This window comes from Ranitomeya variabilis, chromosome 2 (genome assembly GCF_051348905.1).
Source record: "Ranitomeya variabilis isolate aRanVar5 chromosome 2, aRanVar5.hap1, whole genome shotgun sequence".
Lineage (NCBI taxonomy): Eukaryota > Metazoa > Chordata > Amphibia > Anura > Dendrobatidae > Ranitomeya > Ranitomeya variabilis.
The window spans coordinates 371,639,125-371,658,522 of record NC_135233.1 but is presented as its reverse complement, the minus strand read 5'-3'; the positions used below and the strand labels follow the sequence as shown (position 1 = coordinate 371,658,522).

At 43.7% G+C, this 19,398-nt stretch overlaps 1 protein-coding gene across 3 annotated transcripts in view; it reads left to right on the top strand.

Moving 5' to 3' along the window:
* LOC143806037 (von Willebrand factor A domain-containing protein 7-like) overlaps positions 1-18,904 on the top strand; it is a 36,382-nt gene extending 17,478 nt beyond the window's left edge. For all 3 annotated transcript variants that reach the window (XM_077285940.1, XM_077285939.1, XM_077285941.1), the window contains exons 3-17: positions 4,919-5,200; positions 5,976-6,072; positions 6,329-6,451; positions 7,632-7,827; positions 7,911-8,080; positions 8,174-8,286; positions 8,365-8,481; positions 10,294-10,482; positions 11,108-11,240; positions 11,322-11,450; positions 12,608-12,700; positions 12,830-13,089; positions 13,168-13,298; positions 14,062-14,242; positions 15,132-18,904. In XM_077285940.1, coding sequence (XP_077142055.1) covers positions 4,919-5,200; positions 5,976-6,072; positions 6,329-6,451; positions 7,632-7,827; positions 7,911-8,080; positions 8,174-8,286; positions 8,365-8,481; positions 10,294-10,482; positions 11,108-11,240; positions 11,322-11,450; positions 12,608-12,700; positions 12,830-13,089; positions 13,168-13,298; positions 14,062-14,242; positions 15,132-15,569 — 2,652 coding nt within the window. In that variant the 3' untranslated portion in view covers positions 15,570-18,904. The remainder of the gene's footprint in view (positions 1-4,918; positions 5,201-5,975; positions 6,073-6,328; positions 6,452-7,631; positions 7,828-7,910; positions 8,081-8,173; positions 8,287-8,364; positions 8,482-10,293; positions 10,483-11,107; positions 11,241-11,321; positions 11,451-12,607; positions 12,701-12,829; positions 13,090-13,167; positions 13,299-14,061; positions 14,243-15,131) is intronic.
* Positions 18,905-19,398: the final 494 nt, after the last annotated feature.

Below are 19,398 nucleotides of genomic sequence, written 5' to 3'. Positions count from 1 at the left end.
TTTTGAATGAAAGTCTCCTTTATTAAACTGTGGAACTTACTGTCCTGGCCAGCCAACAACACCGGCTACAGGCCGCCTGCAGAGGCGCAAAACCCTCACAACACAAATACAAACACCAAGCCAGGACCCAAACTTTCATGTAGTTCGTAGGGGCGTGAAAGGAGGAGACGAGTGCCTCGCCCTTGGCTACTCCCTTGCGCTGCACTAGAGTTGGCATAGTTGGCAGGATCGAACAATGCAGTGCAAAGAAGGCTAGAGTGATGGGGAAAATGACAACCGTTGAGTGGTCTAAGATGGCGCTGAGCAAGGACTGCAAATCGGTGGCATGAAATGGCGAGATGGACCCTGCCATCATAGGTGTGACAGAGGCAAAAGGGCGCAAAGCAGTATCCAACCCTTCATCAGGTACACATACCAAGGGGAGTGCCACAACCAAAAGCACCCACCCAAAGCAGGGAGTGACCGTTGTCGCAGAGGAAAGTGTAAGGAGAAGATCCGCCCAGTAAGTGTGGCACAAGGAAACTGGCAGGGACATTCGATAAACCAGATGGTGAATCAGGGCGGACTCCACCAGTGAAAGGCGGGACCATGACAGGCCTCAGGAGGCAGAAGCGACAATCCATTTGAGGGTTGTAAGTCAGTGAAAGAGCAGAAAAAGACAGAGTTGGCAAAGTGGCCGCTCATACTGGCTAGGAGCGAGGTGAAATGGCCATGGGACGGCTGTGCCAGCTCATGGAAATGGCAAATGAGAAGGTGAGACCAGGCGGTCTGCGAAGAAGGCTGCCCGATCTTTTGGTTCTGAATCTGAGGCTGAGGCCTACATCCCAGCTCAGCATCTGGCCTGTGGACTGGCTGAATGCCTTAAAGCCTTGTTGGCTCAGTGTCAGGTGGGTCCCACACCCAAGCCAGAGATTCATTTTCTGACCCCGAAGGCTTCTCCCCAACTCTGGAGGCGCCTTTCCCAAGTCCAGAGGTAACACAAGGCTCGGGTAGCATGACCCTCACCTTTCAAGGTTATTGGATAGTGGGGGTGAGTTAGGCTAAGAAGGAGAGATAACAGTGGGTCTGTGTGCAGTTGAACAACCCTGAGTGTGAGAAGTTGGCACGACAGATGACCCAAGGTGTAGTGAGACATCATGACTGCAGGCAAGGCTTCAGCTTCATCATGGAGGAGGAACCGGACCTAAAGTCTACATAAATTGTTGTTTCTCAAATCTGGAACGAAGGGAGAGGAAAGTCAGCAACAATCCAGCCTCGCCAAGAGGAGGCAATACCTAGGACTGCCGTACTTCAAGCTCTAGCGGGTTGAAGATCCACAGGATCTGAGACTTCCTCTAGGTTGTTGGCCATGGACAGCTAGAGAGTTAAGTGTCACCCCTCCCTGTTTGTTGTGCTTATTGCGCATCCCCCTGCTAGTTTTGCAGAGACACTGCAGCTGCTGTTGGAAGTCCTGCACCTTCAGCCTGAGACTGGATTCCAGCCAGCATGGGTGGAAATATTGAAAGGACTATATCTCCATCCAATAAACCGATGGGGGAACAATGGACTTTGTTTGAATGGACTCTGCACCACATGGACTGCGTCCTTGCCAATAGGACCAATTTTGGGGAGAGGGGGATAGATGACCCAATGTCCAAACCGGGTTGAAGGAATTTGGTTGTGCCCCTGGACTGTCAAGGCTATGGATGTGTTAGCCTACGGGCCCAAAGAACTTGAACTCTCGGTTCTGGAGTCTCAACCTGTTGAAACCAGGGTCATACCAAGCCATTAAGGAGTAAGACCTTGCTTGCTTTGGAAGTGAGACTGTTATGTGTTTTATGTGCATTGATGTCTTCTAAGTGTCTAGATGGTTGAGGGTCACCATAATTAAAGAAGGGAGGAATGTAAGGGAGGTGGACAATGATTGTTGTTTTCCTACCCCTGAAGACACCAATTGCATTGTGTTGTATTGTGTAAAGTGTATAATGTCATGTGTCTTTTGTAAATATTGTGTATGGAGTGTGATGAGCAATGTGCAGTGCAAAACATAGTATGAGACAGGTAACATAGTATATAAGATAGGATAAAGTTAAGAGTTGGTATTAGCCCATAGTAGGAGGGACTATGTAGGAAGACAGTGGGGAACTTCCTGATAGATAGGCAGATAGGATTTGGAGAGTGAAGAGAGCAGTGGTGCTATTGAGGTGATCCACCAAAGGAAGGAGTCGTAAGGACAGGGATAGCGATATCCTGAAGTGACCTATGAGATAGAGTGGCCTTCCGGAAAAGGGTCCTTGAATAGAACGCAGAGTCACAAGAAACCCTGAGCTTGCAAGCAGCAAAGGTAACGGACCTAAACAGGGCTTAGTTCATGGGACTCGTGGGGGTCCCGAGCGGTAGATCCAGGACCACAGTAGTGGAAAAAATAGGACGCGGAATCGCTGAGCAGGTAGAGAGACTTTCTGATCAGGACTGTGGTGTGAAGCTGTGTTATGATTATGCAGGGTGAAACAGTGTGCTTCACCGGCCCTAGAGTAGACTACAGGGGAAGAATACTGTATAATGAAAATACTTTCTACTGCAAAGGAAACGTCCATAAGTCTTTGTGCCCAGTATCCCTTGTACATAACCCATACCAAGTTACTGTTCAGTAAAGATGTGTTTTTGAACGGAAATCTCCTTTATTGAACTGTGTAACCTACAGTCCTGGCTAGGCAACACCACCGGCTACAGGCGGCCTGCACGGGCGTAAAACCCTCACAGCAGAAGTCCACACACCTAGCCAGGACTCACACTTTCATGTAGGGGGCCGGGGCCTAAAAGGAGGAGACGAGTGACTCACTCACGGCTACCACCCTGCGCTTCGCTACATTATATATTCTAATATTTTATTTGATTGGACACCTGTATACATGGCACAACTAAATATAGTGGTGTTGGTATTTTATTAAAATATATTTTTCATTTTTTGCCTACATGTTTTGATCACCTTAGCGGACTTGAACCCGTGATCACTTGTACAATATATTGCAATATTGTACCATTGTACTGTAAAACTACCTATCTGCTATCTCCAGATTTTGCATACGCAGGTTCCCAAGCTGCCATGACTATGCTAAGGGCAATGGGTGTCGGAAGGGAAACCTTTGCCCCATTTCCAGGGTCTGCAATGCCACGGTAAAGTTTGCCAGTGGCATCTCAGAGGTCAACCTGCTGCAATTGGAGCTAGTGGTGGTCGCAGCGGTTAGATTCGGGTGTCAGCCATGCCACGTGTACATCCGCTGTACATATGGTGGATTTTACAATTTGAAATCTGGGCAGAGTGTGCCCCCCAGGCACTGTGGACCCCGGCATTTGGGCAATTTGGGCAATTAGGAGCTGCCAAGAGGACCAGAATTTCAGGGAGCTCCAAATCCTCTGCTCAATTACCCTGAGGCCGTCATGATTTTTTCAGTCTACACTTGGTGCTAATGGACATGATCAAACCCTTTTTCAGGGTTTTCTTCTAGATGTAAAAAAAATAATAAAAATAATGATAATAATGTTTCTATTCACTGACAGCAAGCAGAGTGCTTGAAAAAATACAAAATTAAGAAAAATATTAGAAAGTTGCAGGTCTTTTTATATTATTTACAGTATAGGATGCTATGCTTACTCCCTTATAATAGACTTAATAATCCTTACAGTTTCCATGATTCAGGAGCAATGAAGCCCCAAAGTGTTAAATGACAAGTTCAGCTCTGCTACATCTAATATACTTATCTGTGTGCAGAACTACTGATCTGCTTTAAATATATTTCTGTGGTTCTAAATGAGATCACATAGCCGCCGTCTTTTACTTGCCCTATTAGTTTTAGACTATTCAGCCCTATTGTTCATCCCATTAATAATAGGAAAATAGTCATCGGGGATTGAAGGGGGATTAGCAGATGATGAAGGGAGCAGGTGCTTGGAGAAATAATGAGAAGATGACTTAGCCACATCCTCATCTCCTGCTGAGGCGACCATTCTGCTTCAGGACACTGATTTTCTTTGTGGCTGGGGCCAAGGAACATCGGTGCTGACTCGTCACAAACAACCCCTCTGACAAGCCCTATTAGATCTGAGTGCCACGGCGGCACTATCCATGGTCCTGTATTGTATAGATGAACCCAATAGTTCTAGAATGAGTCTATATTATATTGTGAAAATATCTCAGTCAGAGCTACATTATGGTCTCCTGCATCATGTGGCTAAATACTACCGCCAAACAGAGACCAATTAATACTGAAATACAGCTCATAAATGATATTGCCTTATAGCATCTAAATAATACTATCTGACATTGACCAAATATTACTGCCATACTGCTCATAAAGAATACTGCCATACATTGTCTAAACCATGCCACCAAAATTCCATATAGTGTCCATATAATGCTGCTATACAGCATACAAATAATAATGCCATACAGTTCCTAAATAATACAGCTGTATTCACTCTAAATAATACTCCTAAATAGTGTCCGAAAATACAGCAAAACAGCTCCCTAAATAATACATCCGTACAGTTTCCAAATAATGATTCATGCAATACTGCTTGTGAATAATACTAATAAACAGTGCCAAAATAATAATGCCATAAGTAATACTACCAGTGTCCATATAATAATAATGCAAACAATAATATTAATTAAGCAATATTACCATAATATAACAATTGCATATGCTGCTATAATATGGTGCCCTAATAATATAAACCTGATCTAAAGAATACTATCATACATTGACCAAATAATGAGACCATATAGTCTCCAAATAATACTGACATGCGGACTCTATATAATATTACTCCACATTGACCCCATATAAAACATGTCACCATATAGTGCTTTAAATACTTCCATACAGTGTTGCAATCATTATTTTGCCCTATTTTTTATTACATTTTGGTTGCATAGGGCAAGACATTGACAGCGGATGCCATATTGGGGTCATATTATGGAGAGGAAGTGTCCTTGCGTCCATTTCGAGCCGCCTTGAAGCAGATCGTTAGTGCCAATGCCAATATGGACTTTCTTAATGGTACCCGCAACAATCCTATCATGCACTTTGACTCGGAGAGGCTGAGACAAGGAAACAGCCTTCTGCTACGAGCCCGTGAGGACCTACTGAGGAATATGAGGGCCAAAGAGTATGAAGGAGCACGAGAGATACTTGGGCAGATTTTACATTCACTGCAGGTAAGGCTGATCATCTGACCTGTCCTGAATTTCCAGTTACAGTACTGGCAAATTTGGGGCTTCAGTAGTCAAAAGGGGGCTGAGACTTATGTGAATCCTGCCCAAAAGTGGGAGTTCTGGGATGAGCAAGGATGTAGACACTAAGCCTCATCTCCAGTTTTCCCCTCAATTATGTGCAAAAAAAATACAGTAAAAACAAATTAAGGAAATAAAAACAGATTAGCACATATTTTTGCCACATTTTTCTGTTTTTTTTTCAATTTTACATCAATTTTGTCATAGAAATTGGCCTATACCGTAAGTATAGTTCAAATCCTCATGGGTCCATGTAGGCATAAATTTGCTCTTCCGAAGCAAAACCATGTAAAAGAATCCAATTTATTTATTACGAGGCGCCTATGTTGTAATCTAGAGTTGATATCCTGCTGTATGACCCATCTCGAATGTTAAAACCCTTAGATGCCTCAGTCAATAGCAGCTGCAGCATCTGAGGCGTTAAACAGCCAATGGGTTGCCTTGGAAGCGAGAAGCTTTAAAGCGTTTCTTCTAGGATGAGAAGTTATCTCTTATCAATTGGATAGGGGATAACTTCCTTTTCGCTGGGGGTCTGATCGCCTGGGACCCCCACCGATCCTGAGAACGTGGACCCCTGAAGAGTTCCTTCTGAAAGTAGTAGAGGTCAAACATGCGCAGGATTTAGTATGGACCTAGAAGTGGCATGTACCTGATATCTGCCTGGTCTGTGATTCTGATCTCTGCTCCTTTGTACCCGAAGGATTTTTACAGCCATACTAACTGGGTAGAGCTGGGGAACACCGACGTCCATCCTACTCTCGCTATGTCTGGAAAAGACGTTGCCTCCATAGCTGAAGGTAATGTTAGACTACTGCAGTCTCTGCCATACTTTGCTCTGTCTCTTCCTGTTATCTCTGCTTTGGTAAGACTCCCAATAACTCCGCTGAGGTTTCCATCTGTTCATATATTTGTGAGTTTTTATCGTCTTCTAGTCTATATTGTATCGACCACCTAGTTTTTAGGAATAAGATCTCGATATGTCTCCCCGTCTTCACTCCCACTAACTTGCAGACTTCTTCCATGACTGTTCCCTCTGTTTCTCTCTTCTCTTAGTCTCTGATCACACCTGTACAGATTGCAATGATGTCTCATGTCAGAATAACATTGTAGCGGCCATTCAAAAGAGGCATCTCCTGACGTCGGGATACTATGGAGTGTCACCTGTGAAGCCTCGAGGTGCGTAGCATGAAATGAGGCATCAGTTTTTTTACATTCTGATCTCATATGCCTGATGAAATAGGAAGGTTCGTCTGACCTCTATCTACGGTACATGGGCACCTTATGCACATGTACATGAACCCTGTACGATGGCCCATGGAGTCTTTGTTTATGTGCGCCGCAGTATGTTGACTTTGAGTCTCGGTATTCTCCCTCGGGAAAGAAAAAGCTTCCAGGGGTGGCAACGTAGTAAAGATGAAAATCGGCCACACATGGTGCAGGTTTTGCAACTAAAACAGAAAGATCTGATGGTTGTTTCATGAGCCACCATACATTTTGGGGAGAGGGGGCTCCTGCACAAGATCATGCCACCCAGTAACAAAACCGTACTTGTCAACTCTCCCGGAAAACGGGAAGACCTGGAAGAGTTAGTAACTCTCCCAAAACCTTGGTCATGGTTCTAGTTGGTTTGTTGGCGTTATGCCTAGATGCTTCATATGGAGCTCTGGCATTCATAGGTACATTCAGGGGAAGGAAAAATGGAGTTTGGAGAGGATTTCACCTGTTAAAGGGGGTGTGCAAATAGGTTTTCTGTGGCACATTACCGAATCTTCCACAAAAGCTTTTCCAAAAGTTGTCAATCACGAGAGAAGATCCAAGGGTGCCATACAAGCCATGTGGTCTGCTTCTATGGTGTGCAGAGTCTTTGCTCTTGTAGTATGACATTTAATGGAGCATCCCATGAAAACTACGGTATTTACCCTTGGCAAGCTATGTCCACGTGTATGTGATCCGTACCGCACATTTCCACAAAGCCACCGGCTAAGGGACACACACAAACTTTTTGTAGCAGTCTATAGGATTACATTGAGTCTCATGTACATACATAGCTACCAATGGTCTAAAATTTTTCTAAACCGTTGCAATTTTTGAGGTAAAGTCCAGGTAAATTTTGGCAATGGTTGGGCAGAAAAATGGTAGTGTTTCTGTAAACCCCACCCAAGAGTAAGTAGCTCTGGGAGTAGCTGGGGCTTACATGTCCCTCTTGTGTTTGTACAATGAGAATTTTGCTAATTATCAAGAAAATTGGGGAAAATAAAATAAAGTCTTGTCTTGGGGTTATGTGGGGGTAAAATATATGTAAGATCTGATTATTTGACTTTCAGACATTCAGCCGGTCTTTGTTTTTGGACATTAGGAAAGTGCAGTCATGGAGGTCCGTTTGATGACAGTAGAGAACGTAGCGCCCGAGGCGGTATCAACAAGGACACGGCCACGGCTATGTTTTCCCCCCATCATTTTTTGCATGAAAAAGCAGCTGAATTGGCTCTAAAGGCGACAATAAAATTTCTGAGTGAACTGAGGGGAGAGGTGACTGATCGAGATATGCTGAGGTGAGAGGAGCATGAAACACACTTATGTCAATAGCTGTAAAGGACCCTACAGTCGGATGTATATATATGTCTCTCTTATTCAGACTCCTGGGGGTTTCTGCCTTCCCGGCTCTGAGCTTTGTCCTGGACACCACCGGCAGTATGGGAGAGGAGATCACATCAGCTCGTCTGCAGTCACGAAGCATCATCCAGCGGCAGCACCGGACCCTCTTGGAGCCGGACTACTACATCTTAGTGCCCTTCAATGACCCAAGTATGTTCCTCAGTCCTTCTAATATTATCCATTCATGCACCAACCTCTCTGCAGTAGTGTCATCAAGCCAACCGTGGCCATTTTTCTTTTTAGGCTTCGGCCCTGTCTATAAGACAAGTGACCCTGATGAGTTTTTGAAGGTCCTCGATGATCTCCATGCCCTTGGTGGTGGTGATGAACCTGAGATGTGTTTATCGGCTCTGCAGGTAAGCGTGTGTAGTCTTCACAATCTAGTTTGTATAGTTGTTTTGCCTATTTCATCACTGTCCTCCCCTTCTCTTCAGCTAGCTCTGATCAACACTCCTCCACTTTCCGAAATCTTTGTCTTCACGGACGCTTCCTCCAAAGATGCGCATCTCCGAAGCACTGTGGAGGCTTTAATCCAAGAGAGGAAGATGAAGGTGAGCGATTGATGTTGAGATGGTTGGCCATCTACTTTAATTTTGCGCTTGAAAGGGGTTTTCTGCTCAAACAGTGCTTGTTACCTGGGGGTTGAATTCTGTAAAAATATGAAAATAAATCATACTCGCCTCCTGGATCCAGCGCAGGTCACTCTGTGATCTGCGTCAGCACCAGAAGGAATGATTGCACCATCCAACTAGCCCCCAGAATACTGCTTGTGATCGACCGCAGTGGTCAGGTGACTTGAACTGAACATGGAATGCCCCCATGGGGCCGTGGGGTACTCGGTACCGGGTCCTGCGGTTCACAGGGGGATGTCACGGTGGCTGACCCGGTCCGTGGCCCTGGGACATCCGTGTAAAAGGGAAAGGTCTTTAAAGGGATAGAGTTTGTGTTCGTGACGCCACCTGTGGTATTCGGTCAGTGTGACCGACGCTGCTTTAAGGGGTCCGCTGGGGTAATGTTATGGCAGCTAGATGGTATACCTTCCCACAGGTGAAGTATGTCCCCAGGGCTTCCCAGTGTTTAGATTTTGGATGGTGAGAGGCGCAGAGAAGAACGAGGACACAAGGTTGCAGTCTCTTTACCTTTACTGAAGACTTCAGCATCCACAGTCCAGGGCACCAGATCACAGGGCAGGCAGAGTCCAGCCGGTTTGGAGGCAAGTCCAGAGTCCCCTTGTCCAGGTGGAAATCAGTAGCCTTCCCTTGCGCTGCAGTGTTGTAGTTCCTTACTGCCTAAGGCTTCACATAAGGTCCTCACAGATGTAATGTCTTTCTCTCTGTCCCCCATATAGGATAGGACAAACCCATATGACTGGTGGCTTGAGGCTGTTTATAGGGACTCTAGCACGCCCTGGCCTCCAAAGGTTGCCACCGTGCCTCCTGAGTGAAGGGCGGGCAGGTAACGTGAAATTAGCTGTCCTGCCGGTCTCTGGAGCAAGGCATAAAGGTCGTTGCTCCCTCGGTGTTCCGGCTACTGGGATTCTGTGCCTCAGAAGGAGGCAGCCTGTGTAGGCCTGGTCCCCTTCTGATATCCACTCCTTTGCTATGACTTCCTTGCACGCTCACTGCAATACAATTCTGCCTTCGATGTCTCTTTCTAGGAGCTGCAGCTCTGAGGGCATGCACAGCTCCGTGTCCTTCTTCTTCGCTCTCTGACAGGATCCCACCCCTGTCAGGGACCAACTAACTGAGCGGAGCTCAGCCAGCAACTGACTAACTTTCCCTACAGGCGACCAGTTTTACCTATGTGGGGAGTGACCTAATAAATAGGAGCATAAGCTCCCCCTGGTGGCCTGGAGTGTGAAATGTGTTGCATGTTTGTGATACCTGGATTCAGTTATCTTACTTTGCCTCCAAACGTAGCATCACTCTCCCTGAGAGGAAAGCAATACCACTGCGACGACCAGGACCCTGGGGCGCCGCAAACATCATTGGATGTCTTTTGGATAATGCATGGTTCAAGTCATCTGACCTGACTTCTGCAGCCCACCACAAAGTCCTGTGGAAGGCTCAATGGTGCTGGCATGGACCACAGAGCAACCTTCAGTGGATCCAGGAGGATGACAACTGGTGACTTGGACTTATTTTTACAGAATCCAAACCCTGGACAGCTGCTTTAAAGGGACTTTCATACGAATGACATTTTTCATCTATCTTTCTGAAATGCCTTATGGCTGGACTAACCCTGAGTCTCCATTCTTCCCACAATTGGTGGGTAGAAGTGGTGCCTGGTTTGAAGGAAAGCTATCATGTGTTTCCAGTCCTAGACAAACCCTTTAATAACAATACACTGTCTATTGTCTCTAGGTGTCTTTCCTAATAACAGAGGATCCTTCCCGAACGAGTTCGAGGAGCCGACGGGAGGTTTTACATCCAAACAGATTTGACCTTTACGCCGATTTGGCTTCCGTTTCTGGAGGTCAGATCATCTTCACCAGCAACCAAGACATTTCTGAAGTTGCAAAAGTTATAACAGATTCGGCGTACTTTGATGTGGTGAGTAAAGACAGTGACATCTGAAGAGGTGACCTGCTCCACGTCGTAGTATTCCCTTTCTATAGCATGTGCCAATTTATGGTTTGATTAGGATCCCTAGTCACATTGGAGGGGTCGGACATTGACTTATAGTGTAGCTATCTCCACTAGGTGGCACTAGAGAGATCTTAAAGAGGTTGTTTACCTTTTTATTTTTATTTTTACTTACATGTATGTATTTGGGGTTAAAAAACATTTTTTCTAGCCGGGTTCATTAATGATTTTGCACCGTTAAGCTTTTACAGGCTGTTTGTTTTCCTAGACATTTGACTTTGATGTGGTCTGTGGTCATAAATCATTTGAGAGGAGCTCAGAAAAGGACACAGATATAACAGTTACAAACTCTCCTAACAGCTCACTGGCAGATTCTCAAGTTAACTCATTCTGTGGCCAGCAATTGGCAGTGCAACACTGCGTCCATAGATGGAAAGCAATTTGTAATGCAACCCAATTGCAAAAAAAGAAGATTTTTAGCCCCAAGGTCATACGTTTAAGTAAGAAAAAAAATTGTGGACAATCCCTTTAAAGAGATTATGAATTGTCCTTGAAGATTTGTAAGCTTGTGTGTAACGGTGAGTGTTTGCAGGTCACGCTCCTTCATGTGCAGGTGTCGGAGGGAGGCATAGCTCACCATGTTTTTCTGGTGGACGAGTTTCTCCACAACGTCACGCTGTACATAAACGGCAACGTCCGGGAATTCCGCGTACACGATCCGACAGGTAATGGCGCGTCCTGGAGCTGTGACTTGAGCTACACTACGAGATATGGAGTGTTCACAATTCTCTCCTACCCTTAACTAGGCCGAAAGCAAAATGGCCGTCGCCAAACTTATGGCAGATTTACCCGAGTCTTTCTGTCTGATCCTCTGCTCGTGGGGAACTGGACAATTTTTATGAAAACTGTCGAACCCTACAGTGTTCACGTACAAGGTGAGAAACCTAGAAAGCTGGATCTCCTTAACCCCTTACTGACATAAGATGTAATAACACGTATAAAGAGCGGGCTCCGGGGCTGAGCCTACATCATACAAAGCCAGATGCCAGCTGTAGCATACAGCCGGCATCTGCCTGTAACTAGAGCAGCCAGGGCTTAAATGCCACGTCAATCTGATTTAAGTGGCCCAATTGCCAGTGCTTGTGGTCTCCGGTTTGCACTAACTCCGTGCAATACAATTACGGCAATTTGTTATGGCCCTGTCTTAGCCCCCCTGTTAAGGCAAGCCTATGGGTAGACTTCATAGGAGAACGCCTTTATCAATATATACTACATTACTATGGTACTGCACTATATAGTATAACTGATGGGATGATCGCAGGTTCAATTCCCCTAGGGAAACCAAAAAATAGACTAAAAATGAAAAAAAAAAGAAAAAAAATAGCGTAAAATAAATAAAAATTTGAAAAACCACCATTAAAAGCAAATAAATCAAAAAGTAACCATATTTAGTATTATTATGTTTATAAAAGTCGAATCAATCAAAATATTAAATTAATAAACCCTATCTAAAAGAAAAAAATCGAATAACCAGAATTGCGTTTTTTTGATTCCCACAATACCACAAAAAATGTAGAAAGACGCAATCAAAGCATCGTAACTACCTCTGTATCATATCCATAAAAGTGTCAGCTCAGGGCACAAAAAAAACAAACCCTCGCACAACTTCATCAACAGAAAAATGGTCTCAGAAAATGACGACACGAAAGTAATTTTTTTTTAACTACGGTAATTTAAAAAGAAACCCCACTAAGTTTGGTATTGCCATGATCGTACTGACCTGTAGAATCGTGTTCCCGGGTGATATTTGCGGCACAATACAAGCTGTAAAAACAAAACAATTTCACTGCTCTCGTAATTTATTTTTGTCAATTTTCTAGCAGTGTTAAAATGAATGTTAAAAATCAAACAAAACCCCTCATATTGCCGTGTGGACGGAAAAATATAAAAGTTGTGGTTTTTGGAAGAGACGAAGGAAAAAATGACAATAAAAAAAATTGGAAAATTACCATGTTCGAAAGGGGATAATAAAACCAGTAGCTACTGAAAACCACCCCAAAATTGCATTTTTTTCTTCTTCTTTATTCGTTAGGTCGGAGTTCTGTTGATTTCCTCTTTTATTTTGGGATTCCTGTAAATGGGTCTCATCCTGGACTCTACCAACTCAACAGCCAGCCGGTGGCAGGTAGGTGATGGCACAGAGTCCTAACCAGGTGTCCTCTCCTAGAGCCTCCGTACATTTACATATGAGGCCTCGATTCCACAATGGGGGTTGGATGGAGAAGGCCTCCATCATTTCCTTCTTTCTTCTCAGGTGTCCCTGCCATCCTGGTGGTTGATGCTATTGGGCTTCCAGAGTCGGCCAACCTGAGCCTCGTCAGCTTGACCTCACGCAACGGGAAGATGCAGACAGCCGAGCTGGAGACGGCCAATCAGGGTGGACTCTTCACAGCCAAAATTAGTGAGATCCCCATCGGGGAGTTTAGTGTTGGCGTGAGAGGTCAGGATGGAAGAGGACTCGAGCTGAAACGGGAGGCACCTCAGCAACTAAGTGCAGCTGAATGCATCGTGGAGGTAAGGTCATTGATTTCGTGTTACACTTGAATTCCAGAAACTAATTCTTAACCAGAGACATCTCGTTGTGTCTTCCAGATATCCAGTAATTCACTTGTGACACCAGGAACCTCTCATCCGATTTCAGTGAAGGTCACTAATTTTGGAGATCCTCACTGCTATTCCATCACCATGAGTAATGATGTCAACAAGGACTCTCCTACATTCAGGTGAGCAGAGGGATCTGTCCGCATAATATCCTAGTCCGGACATGCGGTATGGAGGTCTATGGCCTCTCTTGGATTAAAACCGTATTTTTGCATCAAGCATCATGAGAGCAATACACTTGGTTCCAACTTTTTCAAGGGATTCTCTGCTTCAGACAGTGCCTACTTTTTAGCAGGTTCCTTCAACAATAAACTGATCATAAAGTGTCTCCCTACTCACCCTTATCCACCAATCAATCAGTGGCGCTAATTGTTTCATTTTTCTGCAGCTTGTACTAAGGGTTGTGAGATTTCAGTAGCATCAGGAAGGAGGGACACTGAGGAGCTGTCAATGAGGTTAGGTGGGTGGAAATTTAGGATCAAAAAGTGAGTCTGGTGGAGGGAGATTCGCCGGCAGCATTGAGGAGGGACACTGAGATGCTGTCTATCAGGTGGATGGACATTCAACAGCAGCAGGGAGGAGGGACATTGAGGAGTTGTCAATTAGGTGTACAGAGATTGAGTTTAAACTTTTATAAAGGATTTATTTGCCTTTCTGACATGGTTTATCACAGTAAGTACACTTGACTCATCTGGTCTAAATGCTAGATCTATTTAAAGAGGTGTGCAGTTTGTATTGTGAAATTTAATGACAGATCTGCTTTAAATCTAGTCCTTCTCTGTATTTCATTTCTTTCAAAACTGCTCATCTTTTGTAAGTCTTTGACCCGTCACCCATTTGTGACTGTTTTTACATGGCCGCTAAACTGTGAACCTCTCCTAGCAGGATACAGATGGCGTCTGGAAAAACAGAAGTAAGGAAGACGGAGATGAGAATTCCTGACAACACCGAGCAAAATACCATAATCACAGTGATGGTAAAAGCTGACGTGTGCGGCGGCAGCAGAGGCAACCTCCATCCTCCGTGCTTCACCCACCTCTCGTTAATAGTCATCGGAGAAAACGAGGTAGGTGATCTCTGACGTGTTCTACGGTGCCTTCTCAGTCCACTTCAAAGCCTTTTTTTTTTTTTTAGCTTGGCCTGAACGGGGTTGTTAAAGGAATAAAAATACTTGGCTGTTTTTTTCTCAAAACAGCTCCACTCCTGTCCACAGGTTTAGAATGGTACTGCAGCCAAGTCTCATTTACTTCAGTGTAGTTGATTTGCATCCTTCCTTCTGGGGAGATTTATGAAACAAAATGCAGTGCAAATATATTGCAAATGTGTATATTTAGCTCTGTTTTGGTTAATATATATATTCAGGCAACACTACTGGTGCAGTTTCTTAATTTGACCAATAGCTGGTGCTATGAGAACAATAAAAAATATAATATAATATATAATTTATTTATTTATTTATTTTTTTACATGGACTAAGCTTGCAGGGTAGCCGTCGACATATGAGCTGTGCCCGGCTGCCCTGGGTGTCATAACTTTACCTGCATAACAAGTCACCAAGCATAAGATATAACACAGATTTGTCCTTCCATAACTTTTTTTCTAAATTGCTCATATCTCCAGTTGAGTAGTACGGGATGCACAGCTTAAAAAAAAAAGAAAAAAAATCTCTGTCGGGAGATGTTTTTGCACTGGGTCTTTGTTTGGCCACCCATAATACAGAAAATAGACCCTTGGAGCCCGTCTTTGGCTTCGGTCACTTCCAAGTGGGATATTCTTTCCTACACTTTTGAGGCCCGGTCATTTTAGGAGCCTATAGAGAAAGTGGAGCCCGATTCTCATAGCGGCCCACAGTCCTGAATTTTTCGTATTGTCTTGATTTTTCATAGTAAATATGGGAATAACTGGCGTCAAAAAAGGGGTACAGCTTTATTCTGTATTTTCTCTCCTATTTGCAGACCTCTACGGCGCCTCCTCCTGTTCAGACTCCACCATCATATCTCCAGTCCTGCCCCTTGGCTCCCAGTAACTGCAAGGATCATCACTGGATCGCCATTCTTTTGGTCTCAGATATTAATGGGATTCATTCCGTCCACATTGTGAATGGTTCCGGTACCGCCGCGCATTATTCGGATGCAGGAAATGATGGTGTTGAATACACGTCGGACTGCTGCCACCTCCACGCTGAACTACTGCTTACAAATCACAAGGGGGCGGAGTGGAGTTGCTTGCTTTCTGCCCCGGTCACCGCCATGCAAGCCGGACACAAAGTCCATTACTTACTGATCGTACCGCTCCTGCTGATTCTTGCCGTAGGGTTGGGGATATGTTACTTTCAAAAGAAAAGAAATACCAGTTATAACAGCCCGAAGGACTGCAAGAAAGAATCGTGTTGATGACTGAGAAAATTTATATGTAAAAAAAAAAATTCTTGGCACCGGGTATGAAAGGCACAAATGATGAGTAAGGTGCATAGGAATTTTGGACTGAATTGGAGCAAAGTTCTACATTGATAATTTCCTTGTATGTCTCGTGATAACATGATACACAGGGATAAATTCCCTGTGTAGATAGTCAAATACATTTTTTTTATGACAGCAGCCACCACTAGGGGGAGCTCACTGCCTACTGTGTATACAGTGAACTCCATAATAACAGAAGTGTAAGGTTCTCATCTGACCTCTGCTGGAGGGATACAAGTAGTACGATTTTTTTTAGGGAGATTTGAAAAATTGGAGATCGAACTGCTAATAAATATATTATGAAGTTAATCAGCATACCATCTAACATAAAAGAAATCAGCAAGCCACCTACAATGCTGTGCAAATTAATAGGGACAAAGCAAAAAAATAAAATGTTATAATGCACTGTTACATACTAATTCTGAAAATTACCTTTTTCCACTGGCTAGTTGACCAAGATTTATTTATTATATATTAAAACTGGTTTGAATCACTGACTGGTAACCAACTTATGATTTTACTTAAAAAATGTTATGTCCCAATTAATTTGCACAGCACTGTAAATATATAAAAATCAGCATACCACATAAATATTAAAAAAAAATCAGCAAAACGCCTAACATAAAAAAAATCAGCAAACCACATAACATTAAAAAAAAATCAGCATACCACCTAAACATAAAAAAAATAATAATTGTGAAAAATTATTTTCTGCTGCTGGTGAAGGTGACCCTCCAATCCAGGGATAAAATTTGACTTGTGATGGGGTATAAGGATCACCTCGGGTGTCTTTCTTTCATGCGTCTTCTGATATGAATCCACAGTTAGGGGTTGTCCACCTTTATATTTTTTTCTTTTAACTCAAGTGTATTTATTTGGTGCAAAAAAAATGTTGTTGTTTTTTTGCAATTTGGTTTCTTAAAAATTTTGCATCGTTTCAGCTTTTACAGGCTCTTTGTCTTTCTGCTCATTCATCTTTGATGTGGTCATTAATCAGCAGAGAGGAGCGCGGAAAAAGACAGATAAAAGAGTCACCAACGCTCCCTTTATACCGTCATAGCTCATTCTGCAGCCGGAAACAGTGCAACATGCAGGCTATAGGAGGCAAAATTTATAATGAAACCCAATTGTAAAAAGGAATTTTAGGCTCAAGATACATGCATTTCAGTAAAAACAAAAAAGGTAGACAACCCCTTTAAGGTCCCTTTTAATTGGTCACAAAATGGCCATTCACTTTTTAGTGTACCCCTCGGTAGTCTGAGGCCAACCCAGACTGGACAAACATTGGTGACATTAGCGATCAAGTGGGCGACCCAAAATCGGATATATCGCAGAGTGGTGCAAAATGGGGGTAAAATGTAATATTAGCCCATAACCCCCTGAAGGGGCTGCCACTGCAGCCATGTTGGTTGCCACCCATGTTTCCCAGAGGCAGAGAAGGACGGCTCAAGTCCCGGTGGGTGATGACATTTTCGGTGATTTGGTAGGAACTGACGATAGCACTTCCTGTTTTGCACAATTAGGCGTTCGGCCATGTCGCATTTCTCGGTAGATGTAAGAAAATGAAAACAGTGTATGGAGTCGTTAGATATCAGATTTTTTGTGTCTCTGTGTGTGGACAGTGAGGTCAGACGTTATTGACACAGATTTTGTGTGGATATTGTGATATTTTTTGGCTCACACCGTGAAATATAGTTTTGTAATATCCCTTTAAGTACTTTGTATTTAAATTCATGGCTATTTTTAAAGGGCGGAAACTGTACGAAATTCGGACATGTTTTCGTTCTTTGACAGCAAACAGAGCCTCTGAAAAATGAGGATGAATCGATCCACTCGGGGCGGATTGATTAATACTGTCTGAATGAGAAACTGTGGTGCCCATAGCAACCAATCAGAGCTCAGCTTTAATTTTATAAAATGCTCTGGTAAAATGAGAGATGCACTGTGATTGGTTGCTAGGGGGCAACACATTCAGATCCTCGTTTCGACAGGTTCCTTAAATCTGGCCTTCAAGTATATAGAAAAATCGAAAGATCTATGTAAATAAAACTGTAAAACACCATTAGTTATGTGCTGGCAAGTGTCAATTTTTAGGATCCAAGTGAATAATTGAAATTGTACATAGTATCGTGCCCATGTCAGATTTTACTTGCCAAAATAAAAGCAACTTAAAAAAATACTACAAAGACTGAAAAGTAAAAAAAACGGATGAAGGACAGCTACTATACTGACGTATCGTGACCCCTGGGGCATTGGAGGTCACAATGGCTTTTGGGCTGTCAGATAATACAATGGCCACTGGCCCACCAGGAATTATAGCTGCTACTAGACCACCAGGACAAAGGTTCTGAGAACCTGTTGGAGGTGCCAGTGCATTGACGACCTTGAAGTCATTGCATAGCTACCGACGGTCCCGAATTTGCCGTGACTGTCCTGATTTTTCAGATATCATCCTATCGATCATAATCGGGGCTATCCCTGGCCAAAAATAATTGGGAAATGGGTAAACCCCACCCAAAAGTGGGCAACCTCCCTCTGGTCGAAGGCGTTCTTAGGCAGGACTTTACCGTTGTTTATCTAGAGGGTTGTTTAGGCCTTGTTTCAAAAAACCAAGATGGGTTTTGATGATATTGGCCTCAGGAACCTTGAGAAGATGAGGCAAATATTCAATTTGAGGCCAAAATCGCTTATCTAAATACCCTCACAGAGTGGTTCATTAGTGCCCACCCCGTCCCACCATGCTCTGCAGTATAACGAGGCCACATGGAGCACATTGGGGCAGGTTTGTAGCTCAGATCATATAGTAAAAGCTGAATCATGGAAGCGAGAGAAGGTACGAGTCGATTCTGAGGACCCGGTCCATCGGTTGCGTCAGTAATCGCTGGCAGTCGCCTCTTACTTGATGGCATCCACAGCGCTACTTTTGATTAGCCAGCCTGTGCGTCACTCTGCACCGATGACGTCGCGCAAGGCCGACTAATCAAAGGAAGAGCCAAGAGCCGCGGATGTCGATAATTAAGAGGCGGTTCTCAGGGCTCCTGTCCAATCAATACGCACCAACTCGAATGGAAACCACTGATAATCTCTGATCATTTCTGTTGTGAATTTTTGAATGTTTTTGTAGCTTCGTGATTTTTCGTGGTTTGCGGTAGTCAGTGGGTTGGTCTTGAGGTGAACATATTTTATTTATTGGGACCTAACCTGCAGCAGTTTATAAATGTCATTGTCACGGCATTTTTCACAGCACAAGCATTTGTAATAAAAATGTAAACAAAAAACAAATTTTATCAGCTTTTTATTACTTTTTTTGTTTTCAGCGTCTGCTCCCGCGATCAGGGAGCACTCAGATTTGTGCATAGTTTGGAGATAATGGAGCGGCTGTCATATTCATTATTTTTCAACATTTTTGCATATTTCTAGTACCGGTAATTACTGTTTGGTTTTCCAAGCCGAATAGGACATTTAAGTTTATAGGTTCTATCTTGTATAGTACGGTCTACGGGCCCATCAGAGGATAAAATAGCTCAACAAAGACCCCTCATCTTGGCCGGCTATGCCAATCTGTGCTTCATGGTAGAGTGTTGGCGTACTGGACATGACTGCTCGACCAATCCTAATGTCTGTGAAAAGTTTTGTCTTCAGAGCAGTTTTCAAAACCTACTTGCAGAGTTCTGAACGCAGCTCTGGAGTATAAGGCTATGTTCACACATTGCGCTTTTGCTGCAAATTTTAAGCTGCATTTTACAGTACCAGCAAAAGCTAT